General features: G+C 32.4%; 1 protein-coding gene across 1 annotated transcript; it reads right to left on the reverse strand.

Moving 5' to 3' along the window:
- Positions 1-1,511: 1,511 nt before the first annotated feature.
- Positions 1,512-5,134, reverse strand: LOC134256270 (uncharacterized). Its single transcript, XM_062738925.1, has 6 exons — positions 5,029-5,134; positions 2,854-3,070; positions 2,455-2,571; positions 2,180-2,288; positions 1,931-2,043; positions 1,512-1,822 (listed from the first exon to the last, which is right to left on the reverse strand). Exons 1-6 carry the CDS (start codon positions 5,092-5,094, stop codon positions 1,758-1,760), a joined length of 687 nt encoding a protein of 228 aa, XP_062594909.1. The 5' UTR covers positions 5,095-5,134; the 3' UTR covers positions 1,512-1,757.
- Between the last annotated feature and the right edge of the window lie 9,434 nt (positions 5,135-14,568).

A 14,568-nucleotide genomic window follows, 5' to 3' on the forward strand; every position in this document is an offset into this window, starting at 1 on the left:
AATGAATGGAAATTTCAAAAACTGAAGTAAAATGACCAAAGGTCTAAAAAAATGTTACAAAATGTTTCTGGTGTTTGCAATTGAATTGATATTATTTGAAGTATTCGATTTTTTTTCTCTCTCCTGTTTTAGCCAAAGGCTCAAGTTAGCTTTTCTGAAAAAAATTGTCCCATTGTTGTTTTTGTAAATTTTCCACATTTTCATCTTCTCAAGAACTTCTGGGCCAATTTCAACCAAACTTGGCACAAAGTATTCTCGGATGAAGGGGACTCAATTTTGTTCAAATGAAGGGCAACACCCTCTTTCAAGTGGGGATCATTAGGAAATAGTGAAAAAATAATGGCATTTTCAAAAATCTTCTTATCAAGAACACCACTGGACAAGGAAAGATGAAACTTACTAGTACATGTAGATGGAGGCGTTCTCAGGTAGTGTAGATTCAAGTTCATGACCCCGTGGGGTTCATGGGGTATGATGGAACCACAACGATGGGTCAAAGTTTTACATACATTGTAAAAATCCATAGGAAAATTCTTTTAAATCTTTTTCTTATTAAGAACAGCAAAATCATAACTGTTAATATTTTAATGGAAATATTCTCAGGTGGTATAGACTCAAGTTTCTTCAAAACATGACCCAAGGGGTGGGGTGGGGCAACAATTGGGGATTGTGGATTTACATAGGGATATATAGGAGAATGTCGTTAAAAATCTTTTCAAGAACAGACAGCAAAGCCATGCTTAGTCATATTGATATGGAAGCGTCCTCAGGTGGTGAAGATTCAAGTTTGTTCAAATCATGATCCCAGGGGGTAGATTAGGGCCACAATGGGGAAAAAAATTACATAGGATTGCATAGGGAAAAAATCTATTTCTCAAGAACAGAAAAACCTTGATTAGTCATATTGATATGAAGGCATCCTCAGGTAGTGTTGAATCAAATTAATTCAAATGTTGCCCGCCCTGGGATAGGCCTCGGCTACGATGGGGGATAAATTTTTTAAAAATGAATAAATAGAAAAAAAATCTTCTGCTCAAGAACAGCAAAACAATTTGTTTTATCGATATTGAAGCATCGTCGGGTCGTTTAATATTCAATCCCCTTCCCCCTGTAAATTTCTCAATACTGAGCTGATTTTTTGCTTTTTCTTTAGCAAATGTGCTCAGTTAGGCGATGTGGCCCATGGGTCTCTTATTATAGTTTGTAAAGCTTAATTTGTGAATTTAAAAGCCTACACAAGCCATACATACCGGTTCATCATAATTATAGTTTTGGCAATGTATAAATACACCATCAAATTTTTAGCAAATGATAATGGAAAATGAATGATAAATAGAGTACATTTAATTTACACAGCATACTCAGGAAAAGATTTAATACCTGAATGATTTGTAAAACAAATACTGTTGTTGACGACTAGAGAAGAATGCAATTAAATTTTATGAACATATGCTCGTTTATGACACACAAATAAAAAAATGCAATACGAGAAAAGATTTTATTTTTGACGAATAAAAATCTAATTTTATACACTTTGAAAATAATAAACAATATTTCAATAGCAAAAATAATTTCAAATGTGAAATAATAATACATAAAAATTCTTCATCAACAATGATGTTCGAATTCATGTCTTTTATAAAATTGAGTGTCCTTAACACAGGTTCGTTAATTCTTTTGTCATTAATACTAATGAGTTAGATAAGGTGTCTTTTCAATCAAAGTTCACAATTTTCAAGTTCAGTTTAAGTCTATAATTAAGAAGTATTCTCCTCCGGTCCGACCCGATAAAGCACCCCTTCTTCCTCGTGAGAATTTATTTCTGTAAAAAAGACATTATCTAATTATTTAAAAGAACTAGCGATATGGAAAAGAACATGAACTTGTATTTAAAAATATATATAAAATCAAGACGCTAAAAATTAAGTACCTGGCTTTCTTCGTTTTCTTCTATAGATAAGAAGGACTATACAAGCTGATATTATTATAAGTACTGTGAGTAAACCAATCAGGCATGTTATAAAGACTGTAGAGTTGTCATCACTGCATCAAAGTACAAAAATATATTAAATAAAGGTATAAATATATAAATTCATATAAAATCGTAAAATGAAATTTTAAAATAAACAATTATAGAAGAAAATATATGTTTATTACGAATAAAATCAACGGCACTTACGATTCATTACTATTAATTTTTTTCCTGACAGAACCAAAATTTGAAGTTTTGTTCGATAATGAAGATTTTTTCCTGTGAAATGCATTCTTCAGAAAAACACATTCTGGAACTTGAAATAAATAAAATATATTCAGTAATTTACTTCAGAGGTATTTCATAAGAAGCATATTAATTATTTTTTTTTATAATTTGCAGAAATAAATATTTTCATGTATTGATTATAACATTCGATACTGCAAAGTATTACATTATTGCAAACATGTTAATTCAATTACATTTGTAGGGCTTCCAAGATTCGTATCTGTTTGGGCAAGGCTCTGCATATTGTTTACAGTCAGCGTTATAGTTATCTTGTATTCGTTCACCAAGGAAATTATATTCTGGACAAAATCCTGAAAAAAAATACTGCTTTTAATAAAAGAAAATAAGATATCGTGATAACAGCTTTCGAGATCAAAGTCAAATTAAAGAATACAAGTTCGGCGAAGAGAAGATAGGGACCTTCAAAAACAAAGGTAGGTAGGTAAGAGGTATAAGTGGGATTAGATGCCATGGAGGACTGCACATTCTCTACTGTGTTTGATGACAAAATGTTAACCAAAATATATGCAAAAAGTGAAAAAACCCATTTATTCAAGAAAAAAACATGTTTGCTTCTAATGACAAGTAGCTACCTAAAAGAAATAATCCGGGAGCACAGACTTCAATGGTTTTATTCATGAAGGCATTTGCAACACAGTGGTATCGGAAATTTTCTGGACTAGTACAGTTTTGAGAAATGCTTGAGCAATTTTTTCGTCTGACTGCAAACATCCACTCCTCATGCGTGCTTGGGCATTTGGTGTAGGAAATTGTCAACTTCGAAGCGGGACAATTCTGGAACGCCATCGTCTAAAATATAACAAAATAATGTAACTATTTTTATTTATCTTGCTTCGTTTTTTTAATTGTTTTAAATCGAAGTGCATGTATTAAAATTTAAAAATAATATACAATAGAATTTATGATTTTAAATAAAACATGTTTTTTTAATGTTTTCTTTTTGCGTGGACCCTGAGGTCCACGCAGTAAATATATAAGCGAAGTTAAACCGGATGCCCTGGGCAAACGACAGGCTACGCATGCGCGAGAATGCTAGAGAGTTCGCACCTTAGATAACTTGCCCGTAGAATTATTCGCCCTATTCGAATAAAAATATGCCATTCACTGGCAAATCGCGCTTTTAAATCTGCATATCGCATTTATAAATTCATTGCCAGATCCGATTTTCTCTCTTTTACATATACTTTTATATATATATGAATTAAACATTGATTTTATGGTACAAGCTTTTTAAGAAGTTACAGTATATAGTAGATATATGTAACTTAACAACTTGAATGAAACACGTCATTCAACGAATAGAGATAGCTTTTAAAAGATAGAGCAAGTTTTTACCGGCATTTGTTTTGTGCATCAAGGCTCGTAAAATAATTTAATATTTCAAGAATCTAAATATTAGTTGTTAAAGGTCTGTAGCAACGGCTTTTAATGTGTATGTGGGAGGGGGGGGGGGTGCTCCGCCAGGTGTCAAGTCCCAGTCAGTATGAGTTTCACGGATCAAAATAACCCGCGATTTTTTAAACTGACACGTTAAAGGTCGCTAATCGGAGATAAAATTTCACAATTATTATATTGCTTTGAGACCACAATCAGTTATAAGCAGGCAGATCATTGTAGAAAAAGTGAACAAACCTACATGAATATTCCCTACATCTAGAAATTTTCTTAATTGAATTTCAGTTTTAAAAAACATGCATATAGTCCACGTATTGCAGTCCTTTTTTAAAGGACAGCAACTTGTTGTTTATTTTGTTGTTTAACGTCTCGAGAGAGAGTATTTCATTCATATGGAGACGCCACAACTTGCGAGTGGGGAGCTGCAAATTTTCTCCTATGCTCGGCACTCAGGGATTTTGAGCAGTGGTGGATCTTTCTAGTGTCAACACCTACTATGACATGGGACCTCGGTTTATATAGTCCTATTCGAGGGTACGGTCTGCACTGTTTAGAAGCTTTTGAAAGAAAAATTCTCAAAGATAAATGAGACTTTTAATCTGCTTAATACACATGTGAATCATAATCAAAAGAATAATCAAAATCAACCATTTCTTCTAGCAAATTACACTGTATGCATTGACCATCCAACTTGTACAATTAAACCTTGCTGCTTAAGACGAGTTTTAAATTAAAGTTATACTCTGGATTACCATCTTCAAGATATAAAGGCATTTAAATTACGCACTTTTCTATCTGGGATAGAAATTAGCACGACACAGTATTCATCTTTAAATGCATGGGATGTCCCCGTAATGATAAAAATTATAAATATCAAAAAGACAGGACAGTTTTAGTTGATGTGTGTTTAGTTGATCTGTGTACAATCAAACGGAAGTTTAAAGAGGCATGTTGATATTTTCTGTCTGATCAAACATTATATGATAAACATCAATCCGGATTTCATTTTCATACTTTCTCAAAGCAATGATAAAATACCTATTCTTTAAAAAAAGTATTACCACGGTTTATCTCAATAAACATTAAAATCTCAAAATAAAATAGAATATTATATGCATATTGTACGTGCAATACAAGAAACATAATGTACAACATATATCATGTCTCTTTGAATAAACACTTTACTTCACCATGATCTTGCAATGGTATGAGTATCAAATGTCCGCTGTAATATAATTTTTATATGACTTTAGTGAGTTAAAAGCTAAATTATTTTCTAAAGGAAGAATAAATCATTATTAACAGTCTCTAAATTAAGAGCAAATAATATAATTGTTGCTGTTGATACATACCGACAACTTGACAGCCTGTAGAATAACATTTACAAAGATTAAGCAGAAGCCTCTCCGGATGTTCATGAATGTATTTTATGCTTGGTAAATAAATTATAAGAAGAAAGAAAGGTATTTTCTTTCGAAAATAAACTAAAAAGAATACATAAAAAATCAATCCTCTTCCTATGCACATGCAATTGGAAATGCCCTTTGCTAAATATGATTCCAAAGGTATGTTGATGTACGTGTATCCGTAAATATTACGCTTTGTGTATTGGAACGTTATTCGTATAGTATTAAACACATTTTATCAACACCATGAAGAAAAATGCCCACGCGATATTCCTTAATCGAACTTTTATTATGTATCTACATTGATTCATGAAAGGGATTCATCGGGGATTTCGTTTCAAAGAATTGTTTTTTATGCTTGAAATCGAGTATCAAAAAATTTAATTTATGATTTGTTTATAGAGAATTCTTTGATGTTTTCGTCCATCTTTCTAAGGATCGATTTTTGAAAGTTTTCATAGCAAAATGTGTATTCATTAAGGTCTTCCGTCTTCAGCGGAAGACCTTCTTGTTATTCTTAGGTTTCTTTTTCACTTTTATTATTATTATTCTTTTTTTTCTTACCGATTTTGTGCACGGGATTTCTCGAAAACGGCTCGATGGATTTCCATGAAACTTTCAGGACTTATATAGCATTACTTGAACCTCATGCATTTTTTTTCGATTTGATGACGTCACTTCCGGTTTGGAGATATTGTCGATTTTATGATTTTTGAAGGGTCATGTTGTCTCCAGACTTTCTCAATAATGGCTTAAGATAGAAACATGAAACTTTCAGGTATGATAGACCAAAGTCTATAGATATGTATAACGTATTTCATTTTTATCGGAAGTGACGTACGTCGGCGCTCGCTATGGCCCGAAAATAGTCGTATCGCGAATTTCAAATTTTTGAACACCTTTTCTACGATATCTTTTTACCTGGAAACATTTTGTTAAAACATATAGAACAAAAGAAGTGTAAAATTCCAAGATCTTTCAAATGATATATTGCAAAAGGGGCTGGCCCCTAAAATGAGAGGCCTAGAGGGGCCGAAAGTTTTTTCTTTATATCTCAAAAAGTATTGAGAATTTGTAATACGTCAAAGAAGCAAAGTTGTTCAAAATGTCAAGCTTTATCTACTGCAGTCGTCAAAATACGTCCAGCGTCGTCACTTCCGGCGAAACCGGAAGTAGTCGGAAAACGCGTATTTTTGCCGTTCTTGACAAATTTTTGGATAACATATGCCTCTGGGAGCATAAGAATTAGTTTTTCGTCCGTCAGCGTCATTTCCGGTCAAACCGGAAGTAGCCAAAAATAGCTAATTTTAAAGGTTTTTGATGCAAAATTGAAATTATATAGTAACTGGAGATGACATTGCTCATTGCTTTCTTTTTTGATGTCACTTCCGGCACTTCCGGTCAAAACCGGACGGAAGACCTACTCGTTGCTTTGCAACGAGCTTTGCTCTAGTTTCTTTTTATTTTTATCCTGAGTAAAACTGCAATAGTGGTTGAATGATATACTTTTCCCCTTGCTACAAAACGTAGATGAATTACAAGCAACGTAGAGAATCTGGGTATTTGTTGTTCCATTACTATTTTACAATTTTGCTTTCAGGTATTCGCCAACAGCATTAAATTGATATAAAAATGTCATTTGTTGTAACAGATTTAATTAATGATGTTTAATGGCAACATGCGGTTTCTACAAATTTTTCACGCTATAAAATAAAGAATTCTGGAAAAAAAAACTGTATGATTATAATTTTCACAGTATTTTTAATATTGTGAAATCATTTCAATCATGTTAAAGAAACGACTTGCCACAATATACGTTTAAAACAAAATCAACTGATTTGTATCTAAAAACAAAGTAGCAGCAGCTATCTGTTTTATGTGAAAGTCTATTTTGTGGTGTCGATGCAGGATTTTTTTTTATGCAATTATAAGATAGAAGAAGATAGAGGCATATTCTGCCTCCCTGACTGCCAAAAAGCAAATGTTTCAAGAAAATTGGATATGACAAAGTAGACGTCCATTACACATTGAATTGTTTACTAAAAACCATCATTTATTAAGTCAATTTTCTAGTAGAAAACTGGATTTACTCATAAATTAAATCTTTCTTGTATATAAATATTTAAAACCAATTGCACTTCTAAAGTTATCATGACTTGACGAGATAGTTATCTTGATTTGACATGATATGCTATGTCAACGAAAAGTTATGTGAATGGCATAAATATGCCACCATACTACTAGGATCTACAAGCGTCTATAGGGACCTTCAAAAAATATGCGTAGACATATATAAGCTTAACCTTAAACGGACTGCCTTACAACACATCATACATGTTTATACAAAAAAATGTTTAAACATACAGTTTAAGCTAATATATATCACACTGTTTCGTACGGCAAAGCAAAATAATGTACAATAAAGCGTTCCATTCTCAGTAATAAACTTACGCTTAAACTCATGGCATGTGCACGTGGTAACATTCCCGTATATAATTCAAACACATTCTTTCGTGGATAAAAATAGAATAAGCGCAATCAATATAAAAATGCATTACTTTTCAATATAATGTAAGTAAATTGCACTTACCCTGATTGGAGATTCAGTTACCACGATTAAAACTATCTAACCCTCCATGGACATGTGAAATTATTTTCATTGATCAAGGAAAACGTCTGCTACCAAAGACAAGCCTGACATCACCTAATTATTGTTATTGTGATTTAAATTCAAGAAACGTGATTTGGGTTGACCTATTCAAAGGTTATAGGGTAGAACCGGTTTTATAAATAAAATTGACAGTTAACAGGAAAATGCTATAGTCTATTTCTATGGAAAACATGTCCTGCAAAAAATGTTTTCCAGACCTTTCTGAAATACTTTCATGATTGGCAACAGAAAAGCGCTTAAGGGGACGGGGTAAAATAACAATACATATAAAAATAATTTACGGAGAAAATTAGATCTTACTAGCGACTGATACGCCGGTAAAAAATTTTTAAAAATGTGCCTTTTATGTCTATTATCAATGAGTACACTGGATCTTACCACAAGCAAATTACCTATCGTTGAAATAATAACAACGTTTACGCCAAACACGTTTAGAGTTTTCTTCGAACACTGGTTTAGGTCTATCTATATGATCATGCAAAGGAAGTGCAAAATAAATGAAATGTTCTCGTGAACATAATACAAAGATTAGAAACAATAAAATATGTCACGGATGTTTAAAATTTATTGTTATCTAGAAAAAAAAATTATTTTAAATAAAATGTAGTTTGTGTCAAGTTCAGAACACCAGCGCTTTAAGGGTAAGGAAAACGAGCAGCATATCCTATGCATTTAAACTGTTAAATGGACAAAACATTTTTTTACAATACTATACTCGTGATCACGTGTTTTAGCCAGTGAATCCACCAGACAATTGTATTCACCGATAGTACAACAAAGGAAAATTTAATACAGACCATATCGCTTTGGAGTATGACGTCGAGAAACATGTACTTCCGCCGTTTATTTAATAAATAAACTGTTTGTCATTGTAAGCATGAAAATATTAGGTTTAAAAGAAATGCTGTTCATTTTCGAAATGGATGGAAAAATGGTCTTGTGCCTTTCCGATCACTATAAGATTGTCTTTTTTTTCAAGCGTCAAATTTCTATAGTATTCGTAGTAACCCATAGTGCACTTATATTTCAGCTGAATTGTCAGTTTAAATAAATTTGGTGCTTTATTTGCTAATCTTACGCCAAAAAATATAATCCCGGTGAATTCATGACTGCAGAAAATTGAATCATAGAGAATCATTTTATACTTATTTAAGATTAAATGAATTCAAGAGAGATCAATTGAGGTACATTTTTACAGATTTAGGGTGGTAAAGACTGAAACGCAGCATAACTTTTCTGTTTACCATGTCTCCACGTGCTAGTCACTTCCTAGCCACAATTCCATGCATAATTAGTTCTTTCTGGCTGTAGTCTCGATAACTCTCACCAGAACCACCGCCAGAGCTTCTCTGGACTCATCGGGTGTAATAATTTGCAGAACACCGAAAAAAGGTTCCAAACACATTAGTAGGGGTTTTATATAGAGACTGGCCAAATAATTTAACCAGCTGAGCGTCATAATGGGGCTCCTTGCAGGATAAACACTAAATACAGATAAGGGTGAACACAGGCAATACAAATAAAAACAAAACAAATATACATGTAACGAACTCAACTTTGATTGTGACAAGGAGGTAGAGCGAACCTCCGCAATTTTGTCATGTTAAATTATTCTGAATGAAGTAATTGTTTATCAATTATATTGTTTGCCTTTTATTGAAAAAAAAAAGAATTCCCAAAGAAACAGCTAGTAAATATATCCTGACGCATTTAAACTTCCCACACGTGTGTGGTCTGATCAGGTGACATAATGTTTTGTATTTCGAGTGTATCGGGTGCAATGAAACCTTTAAATGTAAACAATGCTAGGAAGATTGCACGAGAAAAGATAAGCAACTCTTACATAAAGAAAAAAGAGCTTTTTACTCTACAAGAGTAGTGCATCTTAGAGTGGAATACTTTTCGTTGAAAATGTTAAATATCTTTTAATTATGATTTAATATTTCAAAATTGAAAGCCTTAACAAAATATCGCAGACCTTGCTACAATTAACCTGCTACATACATTGCTGCAAATTTGCTGCAATGAAGCTAAACAAAACATAACAGCCTTGAAAACACTTTGTGTTTCCAGCAGATTTTTGGCAAGGATCGACAAACTTATAGCAAACAGTTATATTCTTGTAAAAATTTCTAAGTCCCGACTTTCAAAAAATTTAAAACCTTAATATCAATTTACTAGTTGCTTACAAATTTGCCTTTAATTTTCAATGCTTACATGTTAAGGCCCAAAAAATATTAATGAATATTTAGAGTCATTGTTGCTGAATTATACCATCCGATTGCATTCTTTATTGCATTCTATATCGTCAACCAATTAGTATATCAAATGGATCATGAATGTACAAAATAAGATATTTATCTTGCATATAAATTAATTTAAAAGATCATCTGTTCATACAAATGTTACTATGTTTGCTTAAGAGGTCGACAGGTTGACAAGTCGACAGGTATACTTGTTGACAGGTTGACAGCTCGACAGTTTGACAGGTAGATAAGTCGACGGGTAGACGGGTCGACGGGTAGCCAGGTCGACAGGTAGACGGGTCGCCAGGTCGACAGGTGGACATGTTTATTTAAATATGTAATTCTGTTGATCTGTCAACATGTCATCATAGGTTTGTATTATTAAATGGAGATGTATACATTTCTCTTTCATATGCATCTGATAATGTCTGATAACAGTTAGATGAATACATGTACATCTCCATCTAACATCTAACTGTTATCAGACATTATCAGAAGCATATTAAAAGAGATAAAAATTACACTTTAAGAAGGCATTCAATGTACATGTATATCTTATGATATGTGTGAACCCCCCCCCCCCCCCCCCTTAGATGGTAATTGTAGTGATATAACTAAATAAAGATACACTGAATTATAAATAAAGCTGTCTACCTGTCGACCTTTCGCCCTGTATACCTCTCGACCTGTCTACCTGTCGGCTTGTAACCTGTCGGCCTGTCGGCATGTCAAATTGTAAAAAAAAAGTTTGTTTTGTTATTTTAGATCTATTCTTGGTTTTTATTATACTAAATTATTTTAATCAAAGTGCTTGTAAATATTTATTAAAAAGTAATTTGCATTGTTTTGTACATATATCTATATAAGAACAAAATTGATATAATTATACATGAATATTTATGATCTTTCAAAAAATATTATAACAAAAACGATTTACTGCAGATTATGTGGATGGCACTATTGTCGTCTTATTTTGCACTTGACCCAAAATATAAGTATTATAAATTAAAAAAAAAAATAGTCAACAACTGAAAGGAAAATTGGCATTTTGAAATTCTTAATCATACTTTTTACTAATATTTAAAGGCAATATTCGAAATTTTTATCAAATTACTGATAAACGAATTTTTCCGTTAATTTATTTATTGTATTTTCTAAAATTCAGCTATTTTAATGCATCTTAATTTTATAATTCTTCTCATTTTACGTTTAAAATGACATAGATATAATAGGATTTGTCACTCTTTATTTTCAAATAATTAAATATATTAAGCAGAAAATAGCATGTATTACTGAATCAAATACTGACTGACGTTTACATACTACTTTTAGTCCATTGTTCATACACTTAATTGACGGCGGCTTTTCCGGTTGTTACCCGATTATGACAAGGAGCAAACTAAGGGTGTGATCAGTCGGCAGGAGATGCTCACTCCTCCATGGCACATGATCCAACCTCTGATGTTTTGGAGTTCGGTGTTGGCTCTGCTCCTGTTTTACATTATTTTATTGACTTTTGATCTTGAATACTGTTCGTTATCGCCATATTTTTCATGAAGATACTACCAGGATTAGAAACGAGCAGTATCAAGGCTTAAAAGGCAATCAAACAATACAAGTCCCGTGGGGACCCGGGTTAGAATAGGTCCTTAGTATCCCCTTGCTTGTCGTAAAAGGCTACTAAATGGGGCGGTCCTTCGGATGAGACCGTATAAACCGAGGCCCCGTGTCACAGCAGGAGTGGCACGATAAAGATCCCTCCCTGCTCAAAGGCCGTAAGAGCCGAGCATAGGCCTAAATTTGGTGACGTCTCAATATCAGTGAAATATTCTGGAGAGGGACGTTAAACAGTATACAATCAATCAATCAAACAATACAACTGTTACAATAGATAATTGGAGCAGAGCAAATAGGAATCTCTAAAACATGAGAAGAATGTCCCATGCATGGAGGATAGATCATCTACTGCCAACCGGTCACACTAATTAAGTCATGATCAGGAAAATATCAAATCAATCCAGCAAATGATCTATGGCGATCTGTGTGTTGACCTAGATACAGTCTTTATATTATTTGCTGGTTCAATTTTACTTTTCTACAAAGATCCACTTTGTCAATTTAATGTTTTTGCCAACAAATTGCTGCAAACAACAGATTGACATGTATAATTCTTGCAATGTTCCTTCAAAGATTTTGAGTTACTTCAAAATTGCTGCAAGCTTGTATCGATCAGTGATATCGATTTTAATATAACATCGCAGCTAGCATATATAATCTGCGAGCAAGAACACTCTCTTCCTGCGTACAATTTTGTTTCTTGAATTCTGTAGCAAACATAACAATTTCCTAAGGAATGCCCAAACCAGCAAATCAGAATCCCACGTTTATACCAACATACAACTTGTAGATAAAAGAAATTTGAATAGCTTTATTATTTTCCAATACTTTACTCTAAATAATTTACCCTAGTCCATTATATTGTACAGTTCAAAATATCTGTTTTCGTTCCCTGTTGCTGGTAAACAAAATCAGCAATGGACCATCTAAATTAAATCATCTTATTTAAACAATGTTCATGCTGGTAATCAATTTAAAGTCTTATTCTAAAGCTCTCGTATTACAACTACATGTGCTATACATTTGGCCAATATTTACAACAACAACAACAACAAAAGTTTCCAGAAATTTGAAGCTTTTTAAGATATTCTTAATATATTGAAATTTTTTCGTTGATTTCGAAATTTTTATCCATTTTTATCGGTTGCCATATTAAACCGAGAGCTTTCGGCACATATATTAAACAACAAAGACTATCCACATTTTGCAGTTATACCGTAGGGAGCCTGAATTTATTATATACAACAACAAGTGTGACCAGGGAGTAGCAGTTTTGATTATATAAGCTCATTTAGACCATTGCAATTACATGACGTGTAGCTTTTTTTCTGTATTTATTTACTTTTAGTATAAAAAAACAAATTTTATCTAGAACAATAGAACATATTTTATAGTAAGATCAAAACTGGAAACCACGAAAGAAAAGTAAATAAGTATCATAAATTGTAAAATATATATATATATATTAATTACGAATGGGTTTCTGTCATAGCGAAAATCAACTTTGCCGTCTGTTGTCACAGTTGCTTTGGTAGTCCCAGTTGCCGGTAATAGGTTGTTTTAACAGACCGCCACAGTTTATAAATATTAAAGGAACACTTGTATAACAAAAGTCCAGTATGCGTCCTATTTCATTAACAAAATGAAACCCACATAGACGAAACTTACAAAATTCATATTTTTGTGTAATTTACTAGACAACGTGTAAATAATCAGAATACTTAACAAAGTAATAAAATAAAACTTTTTTTTTTAATTTACACCCGAGAAAATACCGGAATACTTGCATTTTTCACTTGGATTATTTTGTTCTTATGGGTTTAATTTTTTTTTTTTATGCATGCTTTTCTTCTTTTTTTCTTTTTTTTTTGTTTGTATTACTTTCGATATTTCATTTAATGTGAAAATATACTAACAAAAGAGAACTGTGCGTTGATTAATTATGCCAAAGACTCATAGTGTTTTTATCTATAAGAGATAATAGTAAAACTCGACTAACAACATTAACATACAGTAATTGTGCAAAATTTAAAGACAGTTTTTTTTTATTTCATGTGATTGAGTTATTTATAAAGTATTTTTAATTCATTTTAAAGGAAATACAGAGAGTTTCAAAAGCTAAATAAAACTAAAACGGAAAGTGTCCCTATATTTCTCCCTGCCATCCGTTGATAGGCAAAATATCTGAAAATAACTGTAACAGAAAATTTAAGTAAATACCACAATTAGATTTTTATTCATAAAAAACTGTTTTTCATGAATTTCAACTGTTTTTTTTAAAATATAATAGGATTATATAAATGTTATCTAACTAATTTATTTTAAAAAATTGTAGCTTTCTGATTAAAAAAATCATGATGGCAATTAAAATGGGAAGTTACATAAGGAATGACTAATTCTTGAAAAAAAATTAAAAAGTATAGCCTGGTTTGGGTCAGTTAACGTTTTTTAATCCCCGAAGCGGATGAGAAAAAAAAAAGAGAAACCGACCCAAACCAGGTGATATTAGAATAATTTAGCCAATAATTCCTTACCGTTGAAGTAAAAGGTAGATTTATTAATTATAGAATTTTCCACGAATCCCGAAATCTGGAAATCGGACAGATTATTCAGCTGGTTGTCAAAGGGGGTTGTCCCATACCAGACCAGGTTATACAGTAATAACTAGCTATCCTTCTTGGATATTAAGCAATGAGAGGCTATAAACTTTAAACAAAATTTAGAAATTGTAATATGATGAATATCTTTTAAATTTGATATCCCCCAATTCTGGTTGTTATTTACATAAAATTGACACGGTATAGATGTGTTGACTGTGTGATGCTTAGACCGGGTGTTTCTGGTGAACCCGTATAAACCGTGTTCCAGTCTTGCAGTACGTGTTGGCTAGATAAAAAGATCCCTCGTTGCTCTAAAGGCTGAAAGTGCATAGAACAGTGGCCCTTATCACAA

Source organism: Saccostrea cucullata, unplaced genomic scaffold, assembly GCF_032062105.1.
Source record: "Saccostrea cucullata isolate Sc308-1 unplaced genomic scaffold, CSIRO_AGI_Scuc_v1 ctg885, whole genome shotgun sequence".
In the NCBI taxonomy this organism is placed as follows: Eukaryota; Metazoa; Mollusca; class Bivalvia; order Ostreida; family Ostreidae; genus Saccostrea; species Saccostrea cuccullata.